This window comes from Helianthus annuus, chromosome 16 (assembly GCF_002127325.2).
Source record: "Helianthus annuus cultivar XRQ/B chromosome 16, HanXRQr2.0-SUNRISE, whole genome shotgun sequence".
Lineage (NCBI taxonomy): Eukaryota > Viridiplantae > Streptophyta > Magnoliopsida > Asterales > Asteraceae > Helianthus > Helianthus annuus.
This window is the reverse complement of record NC_035448.2, coordinates 16,614,149-16,641,756: the sequence shown is the minus strand read 5'-3', so window position 1 is coordinate 16,641,756 and position 27,608 is coordinate 16,614,149. Positions and strand designations below refer to the sequence as shown.

Here is a 27,608-nt window from a genome sequence, read left to right as displayed (position 1 = left end):
TGACAATTTACTCTAATTTAAAAGTACGTAAGATTTGCTGTTAAAAAAAATAAAGAGAATAACTTATCAAGATTGAACTACAATCACCAAAAGTTGTACGCATGTCTACACTAGCTCCAATGGGTGAGGATTACTAGCGTCAGGGGCGGACCTAGCATAGAACAAGGGGCAACCCCCGTTGCCCCTTGACGCTCCGACGGTAGTGTAAAATTAGTGTAAATTTTTGAAAAATATGACTTTTTTTCGATTTCGCTGCCCCTTTTTATAGAAACGTTGCCCCTTTAGGTATTTTCTACATTCGCCACTGACTAGCGTTACTTGCAAGTGACGATCCTAACCCATTTATTCATCTCTTTTTTACCGCTGATCCTGACTCATTTTTTATTTTTACATTTTTTTAATCCATTTAGACCCCTTGCAAGTACCACTTGGCCCAGAATGGCCCAAACACTTTTATTTAAAGTCCACAATAACGCAAACTTGAGTTATGGGCAAAAATTGCTAGGAGTGTGTTCCCCGATACACAATGATATGGTTAATACTATTGTAAAACCTAGTTGTAGCAGAATTTTTGTGTAAAAGAATCATTGATTTTGTTTGTAAAGAGATGTGTAGATTATGTTTACAACAGATATGTCTTTTTTAAAGAATTTTGACACAAGGGCCTCCTAAGATTCGTTTTTTCCTTTAAAAAACGTTCTGAAACCCATTAAGTTTCACTTTTTAGCATCCAAGTTCAATAATTACACCCTTACATATATCATCTCAAGCACCTTATTAGTTTTCTTTAAAAATGTGTCATTCACACTTATGTAATTTGAAAGCACCTTATCTTGTTACAGAATTCTTATAAACAAAAATGTAAAGCCATAATGTATCCCATAAATAGTAAAAAAATATTATTTCACTACAAATATAACTACTTCAGTTGTTTTTGCAAATAGTAAAAAAAGATATTATTTCACTACAAATATAACTACTTCAGTCGGTTTTGCAAAATTGAAGCATAGAACCCTCTTGTGCGAAGAAACAAGACGAAGGAAGAAAGAACCCCAAAAAGAGAAACCCCGACAAATATAAAATACGAAAGCGTAAAGCAATGGAGCCCGTGGCACAACCCCCCTGTTGCTTGTGCTTCCTTATCATAGATTTTTCCAATCACTTGCACAGAAAATATATACGAACCAATAGGGTTAGCTGCACCAATAGAGTTGAAAATAGTCCCCATATGTTTCACCCCAAATATCTCCAAAGTGATTGTAGGCATTAAAGACCATTGTGATCCGAAGCAAACACCCACAATCACTGAACCAACGTACAAATTTCCCCTTAAAGCAATGATCAAATAGCCTATGACCATAGTTAGTTGTGTAAGGCTGAAAAATAATGGCCTTCCTAAACCATATCTATGTATGAATAAATCAGACACAAATCCACCAATAAACCGACCAAGAAAGTTCCATATGCTCCATAAAGAAACTATGGTGTTGATTTCAAGTGTAGAGTAATCAAGTGACTCGCCTATTTGAGTTATGTTGTTGATTGTTGCTAATGCTGACCCTGATGTGCAAACCATGGCAAGAAACAACAACCAATAGTTGATTGTGCTCATTGCATGTAGCAGATTCATTTCAACTTCATTTTGATCCTCTAAAGTCGTGATCAATGGGGCCATGACAGGGGATGGTGGTCGTTGTTCGCTTCTTTGAGCTGTGAGGGCTACTTGAAGAGGTGATAATGCCATAATCAAAAGAATTGTTGTTGTGAGAATGTGAGCCCAGGATGGAAGTGTAAAGATGTTTTGAAAGATGAGTACGATCATTAGATATGTAGCAATAATGAGCGCTATCAATGAGAAGCGATTCAAATGAGGTTTATCATTGCTTGTGTTTGATGGGTTTATGTGAACGAGAGACATGAATGCGAGAGACACTAGTGTTGGAAATACAGCAAGCATGAGTAAGTAGGTGGTTGGTTTGTTGTCAAATAGCGTGTAGTAGATTTGAATTAATATTGCTCCGCTTAGCCCAAAGAAACCCTGTAATTTCGAAAACAAACTGATGATAGTAAAAATACGTTGAATGCACATATGTAAAGACCCAATGATACATGTCACAACATCTTCATCCGCATCAAATCTAAATTCTAACGAAGATTTTCGATTAATGTCACGCAACTTTTTCTCCTTCATCCTTAAAATTGTACTTATATTTTATTTTATTTTTTAATAATTAATACAAGTATATCACTAATACCTATGCTTATCTTTAATATAAGTTATTATTATTATTATATATGTAAGAGCTTTTAACGATAACTAAGATCTATTAATCCATGTGTCAGGTTTTTATTCATTTAACTCATTTTAATTACTAGCAGTTGTCTTTGTATATAACTTTGTTAGCTCTGAATAGCTACTAAAAATAGTTTGTGAGTGGTTGGTGCGCTATATCTGTACCAATTAGATCAAGATTCGAATCTTACAAAACATTTATCTCATCTACTACTTTCACATTTTTCTTTTTTCCCATTGTACACATTTTACTATTTTATTTTTTTGACTTTATTTGATTTCTTTTAATATTTTTTTCTTTCGCATATTTGCTTTTTTTTTTCTTTTTGTTAATATTTTTTGAAAACCAAACGAACTTTAGTAATCTTCACGTTTATATAAGGCTTGGAAGCCTTGGAATACATATGTACTTTGTCTCTCTATATATAAAAATCTTCTTATACGAAAATCTCTTTTTAACATGTGTTACCCTCAGGTGTTTTCTCATCATTATTTTTCTGCCTTTATCACCTATTAAATAATTAATTAATTTATAATTTTTGCGCATCTCTCTCATAATGAATAACAATATTAAATCATAATTTTCCCGTTTCTTTCTTATTTATTTAATATTTCTTTATTCTGCTATTTTGTTTATTATTCCGCTTATTAATAACTATTTAATTTAATATTTTAGTGTTCAAACTTCCTGTAATATATGTGTTTTAACCTGATAATAAATAAACATAACAAAGTAAAATGTTATAATAAGTAAACAGTACATCAAAATTCATTTTTCAAGACATGCTTCGACGATTGTATGTGTTAATCGATTAAATTACTTTTTATTCGACATGTATAATACACAATTTTATTCAACCTGCACAATATACGGGTTTTTAAAAAATATAAATCTTTTTATTACTTAATATATAAAATTACAATTATTTAACTCGTATAATGTATAATACACTGGATTCTGATCTAGTAAGAAAATAATTATTAGTTAATATATAAAATTATATTTCTTTAACTCGTGTAATATACTGAATTCTAATCTAGTAAGAAAATAGATATGTGAATTTGTCTTTTGTGCTAGTGGGCTCAGTTATTTAATTAAGAAAATATAGTTTAAGAAGTATTAGTATCTTGTTATATGCTTCATGTTTTAATTTAAAAATATATAAATTCTTTTAAATTTTATTACGTCTTATAGTAAGGTTGTTGATACCCTGCGATTTGCGACACGGAGTGTTTGCCGTGCATAAATGTTTTATAGGATGTTTGATAGTTACAGGTGTACGCTGTTACAAATTTTTACTACTTTAGAAAGGGAAAATGTTATTTTATACAAACTTTTACTATACTAAGATATCAATAATGTTTTGGTTTGTTAGTGTATCGTCATAGCATCGACACTTGGTACAACACCACTAAGTTACTAAAAATAAAAAAAATGTAAAAATTAAGGTAAATAACAACGGTAGGTTCAAATCTCACATGCCACCAACATTTTCGTTTTGTCCAAAAAAATACAAACGATATAGGTTCCGTTCGTTAAGAAAAATGGACGCAATGGGAATTTGATTGGTATTGGTATACTTTCACATGCTAAAAGAGAACAAAAATAAAGAGTATCAGTTCGATTGAGTAGAAAAGTAAACCCAAAAAGTAGTTAATTTTAAAGCTATTTATTTAATTTAGTTAGTTAAATTATGTTATTGATACAAAGAATGTCTTAAATAAAATATAATAAAAAAACATAAAAAGGTGATATTGATATACTTGAAAATTCATATATTTTTATATGAAGTATCTTTCATTTTTATTAGTTTTTCATTATAAATCTTTATGAATTGGTATTTATTGATTATTTTGTGAAGTTGTAGTGTTTGGTGAGAGTTTGAAAAGTTGCGGGTTGGAATTCGAGCCCAAAATATAAATTTGGATAAAAAGATAGAAGAACTAAAGAATATGCTAACTCCAGCTCCAGGAGGACCGTTTAAACAACTCAACACGGTCCGCCTACAACCCCCTTTCACTTCAGGCAGCTCTAGGAGGACCGTGTAGGCACTTCAACACGATTCACGCTCACCATGTTTAAAATCGAATTCTAGGAAGATATTTTGTGCTAACGTGTCATTCTCCACCGCCTTAGTATAGGAGGACCGTTTAAGCTTACCAACACGGTCCTCCTGTAACCTCATTTATCTTATGCCAACTCTAGGAGGACTGTTTAGACAATCTAACATGGTCCTCCATACGGCCCCGTAACAACATTGCCTATTTAAGCATTTTAGGTGTTTTGCATCAAAAAGAGGTTGGTTTGGGGATGCTTCTGGTGACGTTTTGGAGCATTATTTAAGAACTTTTCATGGATACGGCTTGGATTATTGAAGACCGGTGATTATAGGTTGGTTATCAACTTCGATTTTCGGTTTTCGTAAGTTTTTAGACTCATTTATGTTAGATTTGTCTAGGTTTGATCTTGTGATGTATTTTGGAACCATTGTTGGCTTGATCTACTATGATTGTCTAGATTAAGATGAAAAAAAGACTTGTTGATTGATTATGGGATTTTGGATCTTATTTTCGTAACCGTTAATGTAAAAATCAAATCTTTTTGGGTTTTTGTTGCAACATGTAACCATGATTATGTTTGATATATATTTTTCTATCCACATGTGATCTCGGTTTATTGACTTTGTGTTTTTAGACTGTAAATTCCATGTTTTTATTGTTAGATTCGTGTTGCTGATTTGATAAGTTGACTAGTCGAGTTGACTTAGGATCTAGAAAATGCATGTTGGGCTTAACTCGGTTTGGTGCCTACCTTGAGACCGAGAGGATATAGGTTGTGGGTTGTTAGGGTTTCTTGTTTATAGGTTTGAAATTGCACGAGAGTGAATTTCCTTCCCGACATCCATTTTTTCCGTTTTCCATAACATTTACCCTTAGAACTAGATTCGCCCTTTGATATCATTAGATCTTTTGAGAATATTGAGACCGAGAGTTGATCTTATCTTTGGGCATGTAAACATTTATGTTTGGCTTAGTTATCCTGGTGAAACTAAGTGGAGATCTAGGATACATTTGTGATTCTTGAGTTAGTTGTATATTTAGATCCCAGTAGCCTTTCAAGTATCAATTTCCCTATCACAGTTAGCTTTCTCATTGTAACAACTGGCAAATAACTGGTAATTCCGTACAATCTAATCACTATTTATATTAATAAATCTCATGTATTTAGCGTAATTTGATTACGTAACGGTGTCCTAAACTAGATAACAGAGTTAGGACAAGGAAAACAATGCTAAAGCATATGTTGGTTTACGCCACATTGCGAACCCAAGCAAACAATGTCCTAAAAGTGTTGGTAGAAAGTGCCACGTGCACTATTCACGGTTACACTATTCATGCCAGCAAACCGTGAAATCAGACCGAAACACTGAAAAACGACACTCGGATAGCATAACTGAGTCCATTTATATAAGAAAACATTATTATGAAAACACATCTTGCAAAGAAACAAGACTTTCCGGTATAACGCCCTAGTCTCAAAAATGTCCGTTTCGGCTTAAAATATAGCATTTTTAACGCGTCCGAACCTATAACAAAGCATTTCCAGGACTTCGGAATAATGTCAATTGATGAAAAACACACTAAAACAATAAGATGATATCAACGGAATGTTCGTAATCACAAGTTCCGGTATTACATCGCTTTGCGCTTAAATAGTTCGCTAGCGAACCGGCCAACTAGTAGGTGACATTTTTGCCACGAAACAAGCAAACGAAAATGCTAGCGAGCTAGTTAGCAATATTTTGGCGTCATAAACGCCTTGAATAGATGCCATAGCAACAATGGTAAACTAAAACCATCGCTCCCGGTACTATATTTCACCTTTCGTATATCACCCGATATCAAACCGACGAGCAAACTAGTGGTATTTTTACCGTCCGAAACTAATACTAACTATTCAAGGGAACTAGTTAATATTGCTTAACATCTTAAACCCCTTAATGATGCTAGACCATTCTTAAAGGATATACTTAATTAATCACCTAAAATATCTATATAATTAACACATTCAAAAAAAATATATAACATGTTACCACTCCATAACCATTCACGGTCAACAAGTGGGTCCCCACCCACTTGTTTCAAGACTTGATGTTGGAAAGAATTGTAGAGAATGAGGTATGGGCATGACATATTTGGTATTGACAAAAGGAAGCTATACAATCTACAACATCACCATTCCCTATTAATTATCAACTTTTTCAAACACCAAAATTCATCTCATTTCCCTTACAACTTTCGGCAGCCTTCATACCCCCTAAACCCACCAATAAAAAAAAATCCCATAAACACCATAATTTACTCATGTTCTAGCCATTACAAGATCAATGGAGAATCATTAGGAGCTTGGTTGGAGCTTAAACCTCTTCTTAATATTCTTATTTGGCTTGTGCAAAAATTGTAAGCATTCTTTAACCATTTTTAAGCTTCTTATTATGTATAGATTATGCAAGTACAAGTTGATCATCTTAAATATTAATAAAAATCACACCAAAAACCCTATTCTCAAAGCTAATAATCTACTAATCTAAACTTATTATGTGGTTATTTGTGTAGATTAGTGTAACTAGTTAGTGTAATCTTGATGATTGTGTTGATTTTGTTAAGATTGGTGGTTTAAAGTCTAGATTTATGATGATCTTGTGAGTTATATCATGTAGTAAATTAGATTAGTGTTAATCTTTCCATGTTATACTTAAAAATGTGATTTAAACATATATATGTTTAAATCACACAAGATCATCAACTTCAAAGATTATGAGCATTACGTATGTGAACTTTGATTAGTGATTTTTAAAAAAAATAAAACAAAGAATAATCATGAATCAAGACTTTTTAAGACATGAATAACTTGTTTGTTTTTTTTACATAAAACAAGTTTATATGATACTATTTATAAAAAGTGTGGTGTAAAAGTCTTGGAAATTTCTAGTAAACTTGAAGCATAGAAGCTTGGGAATTTTTAAAAGTGGAAAACAAGCTTAATCAAGTTTATGTAAACAGATTACTTGAAAAATGGTTAGCTTTAAAGTCTTGAAAGTTTAACCAAAGTGATGCTCATGAGGAACTTTGAATGAATAAGTGGGATTATTGGTGTAAATATGATTTCGATGATACTTGATGAATTAGTGGTGATTTGGAAATTAATTTGGTGATTTAAACGCGTTTTTATAACGTGGGAAACGTCATAGTTTAGGGGAAACTATGGCGAATTTTTCTAAAAATCTAATCGCGATTAAAGAGGGGATTAAAGGGTGATTAACAATGTTAAACGCGATTAGTGGTCTTAAACGTCATTATGGAAACTTTGATGGGAATATTTAAAGTTTAAATATTCGAGAAGTTCTTATGAACTTAAACTTATTTTTACAAAAATAAATGGGTGAAAATATAACAATGTGTAAATATAATTTCTGGTAAGAAAAACTATATATTTTCGGAAACTTGCTAAGTGCTTGCAATGTGTGCTATGTATGTGTTCGTATTAGATACCTATAGGGTGATCAGAATAAATACACGTACATGTTCCTACATGGTCCAAGAAATGCTAGTGAAATCAAATCGGACAATTAAATAAAATGGCCGAAATGGAAATACATAACACTTGATGACGACAATTTGGGCGTATCGACATCATAAACAAGTTACTACAATGTCGAGTCTAAAAATAACATATTTTTAGACACTAAAGCGAACGCATAACTAAGTGGTCAAAAACAAGAATCCGGGAAGTCGAAAACTATAAAAATTATCAAGTATTTTTCATGTGAAAAACGAACTTATTAAGTTACATGCTTGGTGAATTTTTGGTAAAAATTGCAAGAGTATATTTAATGGACTCACTAGGATTAGATTTGGGCTAGACCCAAATTACTAAAACTAGGGCTAGGCCCAATGACAATAAAACTAGGGCTAGGCCCAATGACATTAAAAACTAGGGCTAGGCCCAATGACAGTAAAACTAGGGCTAGGCCCAATGACAGTACAACTAGGGCTAGGCCCAATGACATTAAAAACTAGGGCTAGGCCCAATGATAAGAAAACTAGGGCTAGGCCCAATAACAATGAAACGTGGGATAAGCCCAATGACATAGGTTCGAAGCCGTTCGCATATAATTCAATACATATAGAATACATGAATACACATAACAATCGAGCGAGTAAACTATCAACGCTCTAAAATAAAAAGTTGTTCCAAAGATGACAAACGAGAACATAATAAAGAATTCAAGATGAACAACTTGTACGAGGTCCGAAAGACCTAGTGTCTAACGAAATTAGTACACATGTAGGTTATTGACACGTACGGACGCCCACTTCGATATCATAATACCAGAATGCAAATTTGTGAGTTCATGTCCCTCCTTTCACTGTTTTCAATGTTTTGTTTTCAAAAACATCGAGGGGAAATACATGCTAAAACTATTGGTATATTAGTTACGGAGTAGTAGATAACATGATCAATGTGCATAAGTAGGGAGATAACATTAGTAACCATTAATCACTTAGTGACCAAGGTGCAAAAGGTGTAGATCTATTGGGCTTGAGGCACGCCCCACTCCTGGTTGGTATACCCTGGAGTGCTTTTGTGATCCCAATGATGACAAAGTGTTCTCGGTTTGGTTATTTGCTTATGGTACATTATGTCAGGGGGCTCGCTACCCACTGATAGATCCTTAACAGACTCCATGAATGAATCAGAACATACCATGATTACAAGATAACATTTATGAGATTTCACATGATAACAAATACTGCATGAACTCGCTCAACTTTTGTTGACTTTTTAAAACTACATGTATTTCAGGAAACAGGTCTTGAGCCGGTGATTCACTATGGGATTCGGGAAAATAAATGACAACGATGGCCACTTTTGGAGGGTTGTCTTTTATATCCCAACTTCGTATGGGTATATAGGGGACAAAACCTCACTATGTTTTATGTCAAAAACTATCTTTTGTTATGTGTAAATAACTTAGAACAATGCTATGTCAAACGTTGTTGAAAACTTGTAATCTTTTGTTGAAAATTATATATCTATGGCATCGTTGTTGGTTCATGTTGTTAATACATTCGGATGCAATGATTACCTTTCTTACGTCACACACAACACGCTTCCGCTACTAGCAGGGTGTGACAGATTGGTATCAGAGCTCCGATTGTAGTGAACCGGGGACAAACTTTTATAGAGTTTGGTCTACAATCACCAAGGGCTCTCACATGAAAACAAAGTCGATAGCAATACACAAATGATTTCAAAAGTATGACAAAAATGACAAAAGGTTTTCATTGTGTCACTATAACATGAGGATCTATCACGCGGGCTCAATCATAAGTAACTGATATGGTTCAATACATGTTTAGTCTATAAGGAATAGACTTGAAAACACTAAGGCTTACATGTGAAACATGAGAACAAAAATAACATGAGATTTAGTGATTATATATATAATGTATTTATATATGTGTTGTACGGAATATTTGCCAAAAATGAAAATACCTTCGACTATGAATTCTATTTTTACACTTGACTCACGTGATGAGAATGATGACCTCGCGTCTATTACGAAGCTTATGGCGGTCGTGGTCCCTAAGCGAGACCCTAAAGCATTGATCCCGTGGAAGATGGTTGTTTTCCCTCGGATGGTATATGTCCGGCTTCGGTAGTGACGACGAGGCGGAGGTGGCGGCCTTGGACAACAACTCTACTAGTGGGACGAGGTCCTTGAGGCTCATACTAATCGTGATTGATGACACTCTCGTCCAGAAAAGGAAGATGAAATACTCATCTTAAAGTTGCCCCTCCAGTTGCTATTGATACGGATTCTCTATATTTCTATTCTGTCTTACGTTGTGCCCTTTCACGAGTAATGACAAGGGGCATTGGCACGTGGACCAACATGAAGGTCCCTTCTATGTTGAAGGTATATAGACAATAGACTCCTCTCTCTGACTATTCGTCTGCTTTGAACGAGAGACACTGGGGTGACCATGCAAGGCAATTTATTATTACGGGGGCCCACGTAATAACAACTTGTAGTGCATGGGAATCCTGGTGGGCTCTGCGGGTCAAACCAAGAGATCACTATCCATTCGAAGTTCTTAAGTTGTTCAAATTTCTATCTAGTAGAACACTAACCGGAATGGTTACTATAACACTCTACGATACAGGAAGACTACACGTATTGTTTGCACTTAACATTCGATCTATAACACGAGTCGTCTGAGACTAGTCATCGAAAGCAAACAAAACTCGTTAGCCACTCATGGAGGATTTTTCCTCAACATTCTCGAAATTCTTGTACATGGGCTGGTTCTTTGGTGTCTATGACACCTTACCTTATCTTATTATCGGAGATGATTACATTAAACTTCGTCGTTTGATATTTGTCTTATTCCAAGGGATACTATGGCATGAGCCAAGCTACAACCCCTTCATTTTATTATTCATCATCTATGGAAATTATAACAATCATGTCGAAGCTCATGGAGCTCAAGGAGTATCAACGTATTCGTCATACGGGCTAGTGTGGCGAAGGATTTTTCCTACTTTGGGCGATCGAGATCCATGAAGTATGGGATACACGTTGTAAAAATTGGAGACGACCGTTTGGTTTCTCCTTCTCAATGAATTACTTCTTTTCCCATTTAGGCATATGGCTAATACACTCAAGAGGTACTATGCATTTTGGAATGCATTTATTCATGTATATCATTGTTCAAACATACCAGAGCAACGCTGTCTTGAGGTTTCCATGACCAATCACATTCTTAATTCTTAGGCGCATGATAGGCTATATCTGTCCAAATAAAAGCCTAGACCCAATGATACTATGTATCGGAAACAACGTGGCATCGACAAGAAAATCTACGCCTAGAAGAGGGTCAGTTAATTAGTGCCCTACTATTAAAGTTGAACTAGAGGTCATATGGAACAACATGAGGTTGTCGAGTCGACACTAGTGATGGTACTGATGGTATCGGTAGTTCAAGTGGTTCAAATCCCGATGGGACGAGAATGAGTGGCAATGCCACACTTGGAGATGCAATCACACCAGATTTTAATCCTATGGCTTTTCCGGATTATAAGCCGCGAGACCTCATTGATACGGAAGGTGCGGTGAGTTCTATCCGTTAGATAAAGACAAGGAAGTCAGTTAACCTTGCTAATAAATGCACTCCTAAGTAAACATTTTGGGTAAACTAATAGCCTTCTGTTGAATGATGCGTTAACTTGGTGGAATCTCCAAGTGCAAACTATAGGGAGTAATACAACAAGAGGTTATTGTGGGAAGAACTCAAGAATCTTAAGCGAGAAGAGTATTGCTCGCTAGTGGAAAAATTCCAAGTTTGGGAACCGAGCTCTAGAACTCGATCATGATTAGAGCTAATGTTGTTAGTTACCGCGACGCCTCTACAATCTGTCAAGGATTGATTGCATATTGGATAACACTCGAATCTAAACACCCTGAGCGCTACATTTGGGGTTTAGCCCTGAGATCCGAATCATGATCACATCATGTCACCCTACCTAGATTTATTTTCAAGTAACTCTCTCAGTTAGTCTCGCCAAGGGTGTGGTGAGGATGGGGGACTGCCCAAGGAGGGTGTTAAGAGAAAGAGAAATCCCGTGACACGCAAAGCGAATGCGATTACTGCCATAATCGATGCTCGCATTAAGAAGTATGCTAATAACTTGTCAAAATTCGGAATGAGATAGGTGAAACTTTCATCATGAGGGCACTTGCAAAAGTGACAAGAGTAGTAGTGTGGTGAGACTTGGCACAAAACAGAAACTAATGAGTTAGCTATATTAGTATATTAAAATGTCATGAATGAATACGATCACGAACTTGTCGAGATATGGCTTAGATACCCGATTCATCAAATCCATGAATACGGCGGGAACGTTTGTTAAGCCAAAAGGCATAACAAGGAACTAGTAATGCCCATAGCGAGTCCTGAACGCTATCATAGGAATGCTTTCCTCTTGGATCCTCAGCTGATGGTGTTCAGATCTTAGATCAATTTTGGAATAGAAGCTAGAACCTTGTAACTGATCGAACAAGTCATCAATCCTTGGTAAAGGATACCGGTTCTTTATGGTTAACTTGTTCAGTTCTCGGTAATCTATACACATTCGAAAGGTTCCGTCTTTCTTCTTGACAAATAGCACCGGAGCTCCACAAGGTGAGAAACTCGGTCTATTGAATCCTTTGTCAAACAAATCCTGAAACTGAATAAATAATTCCTGCATCTCCGAGGGTGCGAGTCTATATGAAGCTTTCGCCACCGGTGCAGCTCCTGGCACAAGATCGATACTGAATTCGACTTGTCGCTGCGGAGGTAGTCCCGGCAAGTCTTTTGGAAAGACTTCAGGGTATTCCCTTACCACAGGGATGTCTTCCACCTTGCGCTCCTCGGCCTTCTTGTCAACGACATGAGCAAGAAGGCGATGCACCCTTTTCTCAAACATTTTTGAGCCTTCATGCAACTAATGATTCGTAGTGGCGTGTCTTGTTTTTCCCCATGTACTAACAAATGTTCTCCATCTGGAAGGGGATGCGAATGATCTTCTCGTGACATGTGTTTTCGGCTCGATTGTCGGATAACTAGTCTATTTTAAATACTATGTCGTAATAACCCAATTGAATGAGTGAAAGGTCGATATTGGACTTTCGTGCTCCAAGTTCGAGTGTGCATCCTTTGATGTCTTGCCTGACTTGAATAAGTTACCATTGGTCAATCCTATTGAATGGGAGGACGTCTTGTTTACTTGACTCGGCCAAGCATACTTTAAATTTTATAGGGATGAAGCCAATACCGACACCGGTGTTAAACAAAACGGATGCAACGGGTCGGTTGATAGGAACGTATCGGTGACCCTTAATGACTTCACATGACTTCGCTAATTCCTCATTAGCTAACTTGATTGAGCAAGACATGTTTAACCTACATGACTCTAATTCTTGTATATGCTTAGTATCTAAAGACATTAAGTTAAACCGGCGTTGGTATCCAAAGAATTGATACATGATGGTTGTAGAGTAGAGCATACCCCTGGACTTGCTTACTCACTAGCTTGATTCATCCTTAACCATCCATGCTCGTAGTGACCTCCTTGCCATAGTAAAAACCACCTCGTACTTTGTCTCCGACCTCGAAGACTAATGGTTTACGTCTCCTGTCCGCGTAGCTCTTTTATCTGTCACGAGCCACTTTGATACGTTCTCGTATCTTTGCTATCTTGTCAGTAATCTCTTGGACTAGTTCAGGGCCAATGAGTTGTTTGTCTCCGACTCCCGCCCAACACAGCGATGATCGGCACTTCCGTCCGTATAGTGCTTCGTATGGGGCAGCTTTGATGCTTGTGTGATAACTGTTATTATAGGGAAAACTCCACCAGCGGTAAATGAGTATCCCAGTTTCCGCCCAAACCATCACACAGGCGCGAAGCATGTCCTCCAACGTTTGGATGGTTCGTTCGCTTTGTCCATCGATTTGCGGATGAAATGATGTGCTTAGATCCAGACGAGATCCAAGCGATTCCTGAAATGATTGCCATATTCTTGACACAAAGCGACCATCGCGATCCAAGATTATTGAAATAGGTACTCCTTGACGTGCTATTATTTCTTTGAGATAAAGCTCAGCTAACTTCTCTGTACTGTCTTTCTCGCGAGTTGGCAAGAAGTGAGCTGACTTGGTTAATCGATCGACGATAACCCAAATCATGTCATGACCTCGAGAGGTCCGTGGGAGTCCTGTAATGAAATCCATTGATATATGTTCCCATTTTCAAACGGGAATCTCGGGTTGTTGTAATAGTCCAGATGGCTTTTGATACTCGGCCTTGACCTTTGCACAAGTTAGGCATTTCCCAACGTAGGTCGCACTATCTCCTTTGAGATTAGGCCACCAATAATATTCCTTTACATCCTGATACATCTTATCAGATCCGGGATGTATTGAATATTTTGACTTATGTGCTTCATCCAACACTAAGTCTAGCAATCCGCCAAAGTAAGGAATCCAGATTCTTCCCATGAAGTACCTTGTGCCATCTTTGATCTCTTCCAGTCGTTTCTCTAATCCTCGCAAGGATTCTGCTTGAATGTTCTCTGGCTTTAGAGCTTCTAGTTGTGCATCGCGCACACGAGTAGTGAAGTTCATCTGAATGGTTAACTCTAAAGCTCGTACTCGTAAAGTTTTGACTCGCTCTTTCCGGCTCAAAGTATCCGCCACAACATTTGCTTTGCCCGGATGGTACTTGATTTCACAGTCATAGTCATTCAACAATTCTACCCATCGCCGCTGGCGCATGTTTAATTCTTTTTGATTGAATATATGTTAAAGACTTTTATGGTCTGTGAATATGGTACACATAGTACCATAGAGATAGTGACGCCAAATCTTTAAAGCGAATACCACTGCGCCCAACTTCAGGTTGTGAGTGGTATAATTCTTTTCATGAACTTTCAATTGTCGTGACGCGTACGCGATGGCTTTTTCACGTTGCATTAGAACACAACCCAAACCTTGGTGCGATGCATCACAATACACCACAAAGTCATCAGTACCGTTAGGGAGTGATAAGTTGGTGCTTGGCATAGTTTATCCTTGAGTGTTTGAAATGCCATTTCTTGTTTTTCACCCCAATCGAACTTCTTATCCTTTTGAGTGAGTGAGGTTAGCGGTTGAGAAATTTTTAAGAAATTTCTCGATGAATCTTCGATAGTATCCCGCTAAACCCAGAAATTGTCTTACTTCCGTTGGGGTCTTTGGAACGCTCCAGCTCTTTATAGCTTCTATCTTAGCTGGGTCCACATGAATTCCATTCTCGTTCATGACGTGATCGAGAAATTGGACCTCGCGAATCCAAAATTCGCATTTTGAGAATTTAGCATACAAGTGTTCTTTCTTAAGTAGCTCCAGAATAGTTCTCAAGTTACCAAAGAACCTGTTTAGGTTATGGACTGGAAAGTCCACAGGACAAGGAGAAGTCGTATTAAACTAGTAAAAGTCCGCTGGAACTCACGTCACGAACCCGAGAATACATGGGAACGTGGAGTTCAGATCAATACAATGTACCCCTCCACCTGGTCGGGAAGAGTCCTTTAAGGGATAACTCAACTTGAATTTCGGGACGAAATTCTTTTTAACAGGGGGAGAATGTAACAACTGGCAAATAACTGGTAATTCCGTACAATCTAATCACTATTTATATTTCTAAATCTCATGCATTTAGCGTAATTTGATTACGTAACGGTGTCCTAAACTAGATAACAGAGTTAGGACAAGGAAAACAATGCTAAAACATATGTTGGTTTACGCCACATTGCGAACCCAAGCAAACAATGTTCTAAAAGTGTTGGTAGAAAGTGCCACGTGCACTATTCACGGTTACACAATTCATGCCAGCAAACCGTGAAATCAGACCGAAACACTGAAAAACGACACTCGGATAGCATAACTGAGTCCATTTATATAAGAAAACATTATTATGAAAACACATCTTGCAAAGAAACAAGACTTTCCGGTATAACGCCCTAGTTTCAAAAATGTCCGTTTCGGCTTAAAATATAGCATTTTTAACGCGTCCGAACCTATAACAAAGCATTTCCGGGACTTCGGAATAATGTCAATTGATGAAAAACATACTAAAACAATAAGATGATATCAACGGAATGTTCGTAATCACAAGTTCCGGTATTACATCGCTTTGCGCTTAAATAGTTCGCTAGCGAACCGGCCAACTAGTAGGTGACATTTTTGCCACGAAACAAGCAAACGAAAATGCTAGCGAGCTAGTTAGCAATATTTTGGCGTCATAAACGCCTTGAATAGATGCCATAGCAACAATGGTAAACTAAAACCATCGCTCCCGGTACTATATTTCACCTTTCGTATATCACCCGATATCGAAACGATGAGCAAACTAGTGGTATTTTTACCGTCCGAAACTAATACTAACTATTCAAGGGAACTAGTTAATATTGCTTAACATCTAAACCCCTTAATGATGCTAGACCATTCTTAAAGGATATACTTAATTAATCACCTAAAATATCTATATAATTAACACATTCAAAAAAAATATATAACATGTTACCACTCCAAAACCATTCACGGTCAACAAGTGGGTCCCCACCCACTTGTTTCAAGACTTGATGTTGGAAAGAATTGTAGAGAATGAGGTATGGGCATGACATGTTTGGTATTGACAAAAGGAAGCTATACAATCTACAACATCACCATTCCCTATTAATTATCAACTTTTTCAAACACCAAAATTCATCTCATTTCCCTTACAACTTTCGGCAGCCTTCATACCCCCTAAACCCACCAATAAAAAAAAAAATCCCATAAACACCATAATTTACTCATGTTCTAGCCATTACAAGATCAATGGAGAATCATTAGGAGCTTGGTTGGAGCTTAAACCTCTTCTTAATATTCTTATTTGGCTTGTGCAAAAATTGTAAGCATTCTTTAACCATTTTTAAGCTTCTTATTATGTATAGATTATGCAAGTACAAGTTGATCATCTTAAATATTAATAAAAATCACACCAAAAACCCTATTCTCAAAGCTAATAATCTACTAATCTAAACTTATTATGTGGTTATTTGTGTAGATTAGTGTAACTAGTTAGTGTAATCTTGATGATTGTGTTGATTTTGTTAAGATTGGTGGTTTAAAGTCTAGATTTATGATGATCTTGTGAGTTATATCATGTAGTAAATTAGATTAGTGTTAATCTTTCCATGTTATACTTAAAAATGTGATTTAAACATATATATGTTTAAATCACACAAGATCATCAACTTCAAAGATTATGAGCATTACGTATGTGAACTTTGATTAGTGATTTTTGAAAAAAATAAAACAAAGAATAATCATGAATCAAGACTTTTTAAGACATGAATAACTTGTTTGTTTTTTTACATAAAACAAGTTTATATGATACTATTTATAAAAAGTGTGGTGTAAAAGTCTTGGAAATTTCTAGTAAACTTGAAGCATAGAAGCTTGGGAATTTTTAAAAGTGGAAAACAAGCTTAATCAAGTTTATGTAAAAAGATTACTTGAAAAATGGTTAGCTTTAAAGTCTTGAAAGTTTAACCAAAGTGATGCTCATGAGGAACTTTGAATGAATAAGTGGGATTATTGGTGTAAATATGATTTCGATGATACTTGATGAATTAGTGGTGATTTGGAAATTGATTTGGTGATTTAAACGCGTTTTTATAACGTGGGAAACGTCATAGTTTAGGGGAAACTATGGCGAATTTTTCTAAAAATCTAATCGCGATTAAAGAGGGGATTAAAGGGTGATTAACAATGTTAAACGCGATTAGTGGTCTTAAACGTCATTATGGAACCTTTGATGGGAATATTTAAAGTTTAAATATTCGAGAAGTTCTTATGAACTTAAACTTATTTTTACAAAAATAAATGGATGAAAATATAACAATGTGTAAATATAATTTCTGGTAAGAAAAACTATATATTTTCGGAAACTTGCTAAGTGCTTGCAATGTGTGCTATGTATTTGTTCGTATTAGATACCTATAGGGTGATCAGAATAAATACACGTACATGTTCCTACATGGTCCAAGAAATGCTAGTGAAATCAAATCGGACAATTAAATAAAATGGCCGAAATGGAAATACATAACACTTGATGACGACAATTTGGGCGTATCGACATCATAAACAAGTTACTACAATGTCGAGTCTAAAAATAACATATTTTTAGACACTAAAGCGAACGCATAACTAAGTGGTCAAAAACAAGAATCCGGGAAGTCGAAAACTATAAAAATTACCAAGTATTTTTCATGTGAAAAACGAACTTATTAAGTTACATGCTTGGTGAATTTTTGGTAAAAATTGCAAGAGTATATTTAATGGACTCACTAGGATTAGATTTGGGCTAGACCCAAATTACTAAAACTAGGGCTAGGCCCAATGACAGTAAAACTAGGGCTAGGCCCAATGACAGTAAAACTAGGGCTAGGCCCAATGACATTAAAAACTAGGGCTAGGCCCAATAACAAGAAAACTAGGGCTAGGCCCAATAACAATGAAACGTGGGATAAGCCCAATGACATAGGTTCGAAGCCATTCGCATATAATTCAATACATATAGAATACATGAATACACATAACAATCGAGCGAGTAAACTATCAACGCTCTAAAATAAAAAGTTGTTCCAAAGATGACAAACGAGAACATAATAAAGAATTCAAGATGAACAATTTGTACGAGGTCCGAAAGACCTAGTGTCTAACGAGATTAGTACACATGTAGGTTATTGACACGTACGGACGCCCACTTCGATATCATAATACCAGAATGCAAATTTGTGAGTTCATGTCCCTCCTTTCACTGTTTTCAATGTTTTGTTTTCAAAAACATCGAGGGGAAATACATGCTAAAACTATTGGTATGTTAGTTACGGAGTAGTAGATAACATGATCAATGTGCATAAGTAGGGAGATAACATTAGTAACCATTAATCACTTAGTGACCAAGGTGCAAAAGGTGTAGATCTATTGGGCTTGAGGCACGCCCCACTCCTGGTTGGTATACCCTGGAGTGCTTTTGTGATCCCAATGATGACAAAGTGTTCTCGGTTTGGTTATTTGCTTATGGTACATTATGTCAGGGGGCTCGCTACCCACTGATAGATCCTTAACAGACTCCATGAATGAATCAGAACATACCATGATTACAAGATAACATTTATGAGATTTCACATGATAACAAATACTGCATGAACTCGCTCAACTTTTGTTGACTTTTTAAAACTACATGTATTTCAGGAAACAGGTCTTGAGCCGGTGATTTACTATGGGATTCGGGAAAATAAATGACAACGATGGCCACTTTTGGAGGGTTGTTTTTTGTATCCCAACTTCGTATGGGTATATAGGGGACAAAACCTCACTATGTTTTATGTCAAAAACTATCTTTTGTTATGTGTAAATAACTTAGAACTATGCTATGTCAAACGTTGTTGAAAACTTGTAATCTTTTGTTGAAAATTATACATCTATGGCATCGTTGTTGGTTCATGTTGTTAATACATTCGGATGCAATGATTACCTTTCTTACGTCACACACAATACGCTTCCGCTACTAGCAGGGTGTGACACTCATTAGGATTCCTGATCTAGAGTACAGTTATTACCTCCTTATCTAATTTCTCTTTGTGTAGTTGTTTCGAGCCTACTTCTTTCCTTGACCATTCTGATTACTTGTTTACTACTTTTTCTTTAGTTGTTAGTTTAGTAGAAAATCATGCCTATTAACTTAGACTAGCATCGAGGGATGCATATGAGTGTCCACGGATTGATACTCGGTCTTATCGCATGAACCTTACCCTATATATATATATATATATATATATATATATATATATAGGGGAAGGTTTATTTGAGAAGAAATTTAATGTGAGAAGAAAAAGAAGAAAGGGCATATTAGTAAAATACTATGTCATTTATAACTCATATTATTAATTTTTAACTCTTTAATTAATTAGTCAACTAATCATTAATTATCCTACATTTAATCTACAAAATCTACACATATCAAAATTTTCCTACATATACCCTACACATTATAGAATTTTATCCTACACAGTCGAAATTTATCCTACACACCTCGAAATATATCATACACAACTCGTAATTTATCCTACACAACTAGTAATTTATTCTACACTTTCAATTAAGTTGGTTTTTTAATTTGGAAAAAATATATATATTTTGAAAAGAAATTACAAATTTAATTTAGTTAGTTATTAAAGGGGAAGAATATAAATTAATGATTTTTGTAAGTTTACCAATATACCCTTATATTAAAATTAAATGCAAATATTAAATGAATTAAAATAAAGCATTATTATTGGTTGAAACTTTTTCTTTTTTCTTTTTACAAAAAAATTCTTCTCATTTGAACCCTTCACTATATATATATATATATATGGTCAGGTCCATTTTTTAAAACCCCATTGTGAACGCTAGTGAACTAATCCTAGATCTGGATTATCAATACACAAGTGTAAATCAATGGCCATAATTTGATGATGAAAATGCACTAATGTGTTTTACGATTTGATGATGTAAATCAATGGTCAGAATTTGTTCACTCAGTTCACAAATACACTAGTGTTCATTCTAAGTGAACATTAGTGTATTTGTGAATTGAGTGAACAAACCCTGACCAGTGATTTACATCATCAAATCGTAAAATACACCAGTGTATCTTCATCAACTTCTGCTCAAATACTGGCCATTGATTTACACTTGTGTATTGATAATCAAGGGCTAGGATTAGTTCACTATCAAGGGGGTTGTTCTCAAATGAACCTAACCCTATATATATATATATATATATATATATATATATATATATATATATATATATATATATATACCCCACACATAAGATATGTAAGTAAATATGTAGATGGCATCAGGGGTGAGCAGAAAAACGAAATAACCGGAACCATAACCAAAATAACCGAAAAAACCAAACTGAAACAAAAACCGACGGTTTGGTTTTTGGATTTTTAATAACCGAAAATTCCGGTTCGGTTTTCGGATAACCATTTCAATAACCGAAAAAACCCGAACCGAAACGAAAAAAAAATATATATTTTTATATTTAAGTTTTTAACCCATGTTATTAGAAATTATTAATTTTATTCTTGAATTTTAAGTATTTATAATAACAAATTAATATGTTTATTTATAATTGAGATGATTTATTGATTGCCTACAAGAAATAAAAAAAACTAATATATAAATTAAATAATATTTAAAGTTTATAAAAGAAAATGTCCTAATAAAAACTTTGAAGAAACAAAAAAAATAGGTTAGAAGGCTAGGTTTATGTGAACATTATTAGTTAAAAAGGTTAAGAATAATAATTTAAATCTATACTATATAATAAAAGAAATCATTTGGGGGACACTTGTCATCATATTAGGCCATATTTTATAAATAATTATTATTTTAGTTTAATCTCTTCTAATTAATTACAGATAACCCTACTACTAAATATTATTTAGTTTAATATCTTATGGATAATTATTATTTAGTTTAATCTTCTTCTTATTTGTAGTATTATTTATTTGAATTAATTATTACTTTTATAGAGTAAAGATCAAATACAAATAACTTTAACGTACAAAACGTACGAACTAAAGGTTTTGCTGAAAAAAACGTGGTTACATTTTCGTAATTAGTAGTAATTTTCAAAATTACTCTACAAATGATCCTGTAGAGTAATTTTGATCTTGTAGAGTAATTTTGTAAAATGTTTTTGTAGACTAATTTTAATCTTGTAAGGTAATTATCAAAATTACTCTACAAGTGTATCTTGTAGAATAATTTTGATCTTGTATGGTAAGCATCAAAATTACTCTACAAATGTATCAAAATTACTCAACAAGTTTATCAAACAACATACAATTCAAAATTACTCTACAAAATCATTTGTAGAGTAATTACGATACTCTACAAAATTACCTTACAAGATCAAAACTACCATACAATATCTTTTGTAGAGTAATTATGATACTCTACAAAATTACTCTACAAGATCAAAATTACTCTACAAGAACATTTTACAAAATTACTCTACAAGATCAAAATTACTCTACAGGATCATTTGTAGAGTAATTTTGATAATTACTCCGCGAGTAAATAATTACGAAAATGCCACCGCGTTTTTGGCTTTTTCATGCCTTTCATACGTTTTGTACGATAAGACACTTTGTACATTACCTTTACCCTACTTTTATATTTGTCTATTTACTTCAAATTCAAACTTAGTTATCTAATTTGATCTTAACTATATATTTGAACGTTTTGTTTAGTTTGGTATCAAATATATTTTACAAAACTTAAAATAAACTTAACTAATATTATTTATCATTTATACATTACAGAGTTTTAAACAAAGGGTTAAATTTGTTGAGACTTCGTTAGTAAATTTTGCTACAACAAAATAATCTATTTATATCACCAAAACCAAACTTTGTATTAATATATTAAATATTTTTATTTTCACTATACAAAATTACATTTACTCGACCCGTGTAATATATGAGGTTTTTTAAGCTATAACTTTTTATTATTTGATATATAAAATTAGACTTATTCAATTCGTACAATACACGAGGCTTTTTAAGGATATATATTTTTTTATTATTTAGTATAGAAAATTACATTTATTCAAACCGTGTAACACGCATATTTTTTAAGATGTAACTTTTTTATTATTTTGTATATAAAATTACAATTATTCAACCCATGTAATAAATGGGGTTTTTAAAGATGTATTGTTTTATTATTTGGTAAACAATATTACATTTATTCAACCCGTGTAATATACGTGGTTTTAAAGATATAAATTTTTTATTTGGTATATAAAATTACATTTATTCAACCCGTACAATATGGTTCTTATAGATATAACTTTTTATTATTTAATATATAAAATTATATTTATTCAACTCGTGCAATAAATGGGGATTTTAAAGATATATTGTTTTATTATTTAGTATACAAAATTTATTTATTCGACCCGTGTAATACACAGGGTTATAACCTAGTGTAACCATATAAGAAAAATCTTAGATTTCAAATTATACTTTTTATTTTGGAATCTTACATGCTTTTGTTTCAAAAACTAAAATAACCGAAAAACCGAATCAAACCAGTGTAAAAACCGAAAAAACCAAAACCGAAAAAACCCGAAACAAACGGTTTTCAAAAATCAAAAACCGACATTTTGATTTCGGTTTTGGTTTCGTCCAAAAACCAAACCGAACCGTGCACACCCTTAGATGTCATCACCACTTTGATGGGGTGGTAGAGGCTTTATGCCTCTTAAAAAGATATCAAGGTTCAATTCCTGACATGCGGTAAATTTGGTTCAAATTATATTTATCCGAAAATAAAATCTTTAAAAGCAAAATAAATAAATAAACTTAATGGGTGGATACCACACATTAGCAAACCTTAGGTCGTGCATATTACTATAATGACAATATTAAATTTTACGTGTAAAGATTAAATACAAATGAGTTTTAACATATAAAATAACTTTAACGTAATAAATAAAGAAAACTTTTTATGGTATTTTTTTACCATCTACTTAGAAATGATATTTAATTGTAAAATGTAAAAAAAAAAGTGATTTTACAGTAATAGAGCCATTATTGTAGAGCCATTATAATTACTCTATAATTTTGTAGAGTAATTATTATTACTTTACAAAATTATATAATTGCTCTGTTTAGTAGTAGAGCAATTATTGTAGAATCATTCTATAATTTGTAGAGTAATTATTATTACTTTACAAAATTATATAATTGCTCTGTTTGTGTAAAATCATGATTTGTTTTTGGATTCTGAGACTAAAATACGTGGTTATAAGATGGAGAAAAAATTAAAAAAAAAAATTCTCTCATTCATTTATCATATTAAGAGATTTTTGTATGTTAAAGATCATTTATATTTAAAAAAAAAAGTTTTAACACCAAAGCCCAAATTTTTCATATTCAAGCACGGAAGCTGAAATTTTGATATATCACTTGCACGTAAATTACACTATACTTCACTTCTCAAATGTCTATGATTTTAACCTTTTCTTGATATATTCTTGTGTTTGGGCAACATTATTTGTTTCAATTTTATTAAGAAATCAGTGGTAAAAAGTTGCATACCAGGTGTTTGATAAAATGTCTCAAAGAAAATTACAAAATAGTTTTCGGTTTAAACTTTCATTTAGAATTGTGTTTTACAAAATAATGAATCTGTGTGTTTTTTTTTTGTTCATTGCGTTTTACCAAACAATGAAAAAGCAACGTTTTTTCTATTTCGTTTTTCAAAAGAATGAAAAAACACATTTTTTTTGTGTTTTTTGTCCATTGCGTTTACAAAATAATGAAAAAACACAGTTTTTGTCCATTGCATTTTACAAAAAAATGAAAAAAATACATTTTCTTGAGCTTTTTGTCCATTGCGTTTTAGAAAAAACACTTTCTTTTGTGTTTTTAGTCAATTGCATTTTAGAATAAACACTTTTTTTGTGTTTTTAGTCAATTGTGTTTTAGAAAGAGCATTTTCTTTTATGTTTTTAGTCAATTGTGTTTTAGAAAAGATACTTTCTGTTTGTATCTTTAGTCTATTGCGTTTTAAAAAGATAACTTTGTTTTATGTTTTTGATCCATTGCGTTTTAGAAAAGACACTTTTTTGTGTTTTTTGTCCTTTGTGTTCTAGAAATAACACCTTTTTTGTGTTTTTAGTCAATTGCATTTTAGAAATAATTCTTTTGTGTTTTTAGTCAATTGCGTTTTAGAAAAAAAATCATTTTTTTTGTGTTTTTTGTCCATTGCGTTTTACGCATCTGGGTTATCGAAAACTTTTTTTTTTCAAAAGTATAGCAATAGTGTGCTCGTTTTAAAGATAAAAAACACTCGTTTTTATGGTGCAATTTTTATATAAAAATAATGTCATATGAAAAAGTTATTAACGTTATAAAAACGAGAAAAAATTGGAGGAGAGAGAAACTATTAACTTGGATGGACTAGAATACCATTAAAAATCTCACGCGCCTCTTAATTTTTGTTCAATTCTATCTATTTAATTCAAACCCTTGATTATTCAATTGATGATTAATATTACTTCCTATATTTCTTATACCCAAATAAACTTTGTATTATATACTAATAGTAGTTATTTCATCTATATTAATTGGTAAATTTTGTATATGAGTGACTTTTATTTACTGTTCAATTTGATGGCATTCTACTAGTCCAATTTTACCACTTTATTAGACTATGAGGTATGGGACCGGGGTTGGGTACAAACGCCCACGTCACCACCCTGGGTGGGTTTGGGTTTTGGTGTGGCCCCTTGGGCGGGGGTTTCAGCCCGGGCGTTGGGCGGGGCTACGAACATGACATGGCGCCACCTCGTTGGCCAATAGCACTAGCCCTTTGAAATTGGCTTTTCTTCTACGCCACCCCAGCCACGCCCCACCATACCCCTTTGAAATTGACTTTTGGTCTTGAGTGTCCCATACTCCACGTGTCACACCATACCCCCAACCCACGCCCCGCCATACCCCACCGTCTTATATCTTCTTTTGGGGTTTAGTCAAATTCTTGCCGCATAGTAATACTTTATGGGGTCCCATTTCACAAGAGAGCTTCAAACACCACACCACCAATTTGTGGTGGTGGTGTTGTGTTATAGTATGTAGTGATTTGCTAAACCCAGCACAGCATATGGCTTTTAAAAACCATGTTCATGTCAACAAAAAACAAAAATTTATAGCTTTCTTATATAAAAAAAATTGAAGTGAACAAACAATGAGAGAAAAGGTGGTGCAGATAATTATCCAGAAGACTACTACAGTAAATGTATTGACGCAAACACATCCAGATTTGTTAAATATAATACTTATTGTCATCTAAAATATAATGTGCTAATTAATTTTTTGACATACAATTAATACATTGTTTAATAGAAACGTAATAGTATTGATATGAGGGATTGACGGTTATATTATAAACCTATAGCTTTTAGGCATAAAACTTATTTTTATAAAACTATGTCTTATTAATGCGGATATTATATTACTTTAATTCAAATAATTCAAAAAATTAAAACAAGTACACAATTAAATTTGAAATCATTAAACGTCTAATTTCTAAATAATTAGTGTTGAGCCTTTTTAGAACCTCTAATCTAACTATATTTAATAATGTTTTACGTTACGGTCTTTATTTTATGAGTTAACACGTCGTAACACGCATACGTAGTTTAACGTTTTTACCTCTATTTTTGTTCAGTTAAAAGGACCCGCCGCAACGTGCGAGATCCTAAATACTAGTTTAAGCTATAAGTTAAGAGTCAATAGTTATTTAAGTTATAAGTTAAGAAGAACTGGAATATATGATTTACTATGGTTATATTAAGTATTAACTACGATTAAAGAAAAATTAGATAACTATAAAATAGTGATCGGCCCGAAACAATCATAACATTAAAAGAATAAGTTACCTTCATAATGCCAACGCTAGTTCCACTATAATCTGGAAAATTACGAACAGCAACAACAATATCCGTAGTGCTGAAGAAAGTCTGAGCGTGTGCAGCCATGAACATGAAGAGGCACATGACCAGCACGTGGGGACGGTCAATGACTCCGGTCACAGACAACCATATAAAGAAGTAACCGGTAAAGAACTGAACCGCTCCGGCCAAGTAGACCGGCCAAAGTCCAGACCCAAAACGAGATGATGAGGTTACCGCACTGTAGAGTAGACCGGCTAAAACCCCGATATTGCCGCCAATGTCCTTGAAGACGGATACGGTGTTTAGAGTGGTTTGATCATAACCTTGACTGGATTTGAGGGTGGCTGAGTATATTCCGAATGTGTACGTGGCACCGGAGGTGATCTGAATCCATATGCTAGCCACTGTAGATAACCACTTGCTGTTTTCCATTATCAAATGGAGTATTTTGTTTTGGCCAAGAGGGTGCAGTTGTATTCATATATTTATGTATAGGGTAGAAACTTGAAGTTGGGACGAGCAAAATGGACCCGGTACCGAATTTATCGAACCGGGTACCTTTTCGGTACCGATTCGGTACCGACTTTTAACATTTTTGGTACCGGTTCGGTACCGGTCCGGTACGGTACTGGTTCGGTACCGATATTTACCGGTTTTTACCCTCAAATACCGGTACCGTACCGGTACCGAACTGGTACCGGTACCGAACCGTACCGAACCGGGTATATTCGATACCGGTACCGGTACCCACTTTTGAAGATTTTCGGTACCGGTTCTTTCGATACCGATACCGGTTCGGTACCGGACGGTACCGAGCTCATCCCTAACTTGAAGAGTGCTAGCATTCGTATATTACACATGTGATAATATCAACTAGGAGTTGGGACCTGTGTGCACATGTTGAAAGAAAAAAAAAATTAACAGTTACTAATTAAAGGTGTTGGGACCCTGTGTGCACAGGTTGACAGATAATATCAACTAGGTGTTGGGACCCTGGCATTCATATATCATGAACCATATCTTTCAAAGGTAGGGGTTACCATTAACACTTGTCCTCATCCTAGCTTTTCTTTTGTCTTTGAAGGTTTCTTTTAGGGAAGGGGTAGTAACTAGTGATAGAATTTCATAACTCCTAATATCTAATCA

General features: G+C 34.2%; 1 protein-coding gene across 1 annotated transcript; it reads right to left on the bottom strand.

Moving 5' to 3' along the window:
- Positions 1 to 850: 850 nt before the first annotated feature.
- LOC110916727 (probable transporter MCH1) lies at positions 851 to 26,950 on the bottom strand. The gene is made up of 2 exons (XM_035986078.1): positions 26,448 to 26,950; positions 851 to 2,038 (listed from the first exon to the last, which is right to left on the bottom strand). The coding sequence occupies exons 1-2, from the start codon at positions 26,892 to 26,894 to the stop codon at positions 977 to 979; spliced, it is 1,509 nt and encodes a 502-aa protein (XP_035841971.1). The 5' UTR covers positions 26,895 to 26,950; the 3' UTR covers positions 851 to 976.
- Between the last annotated feature and the right edge of the window lie 658 nt (positions 26,951 to 27,608).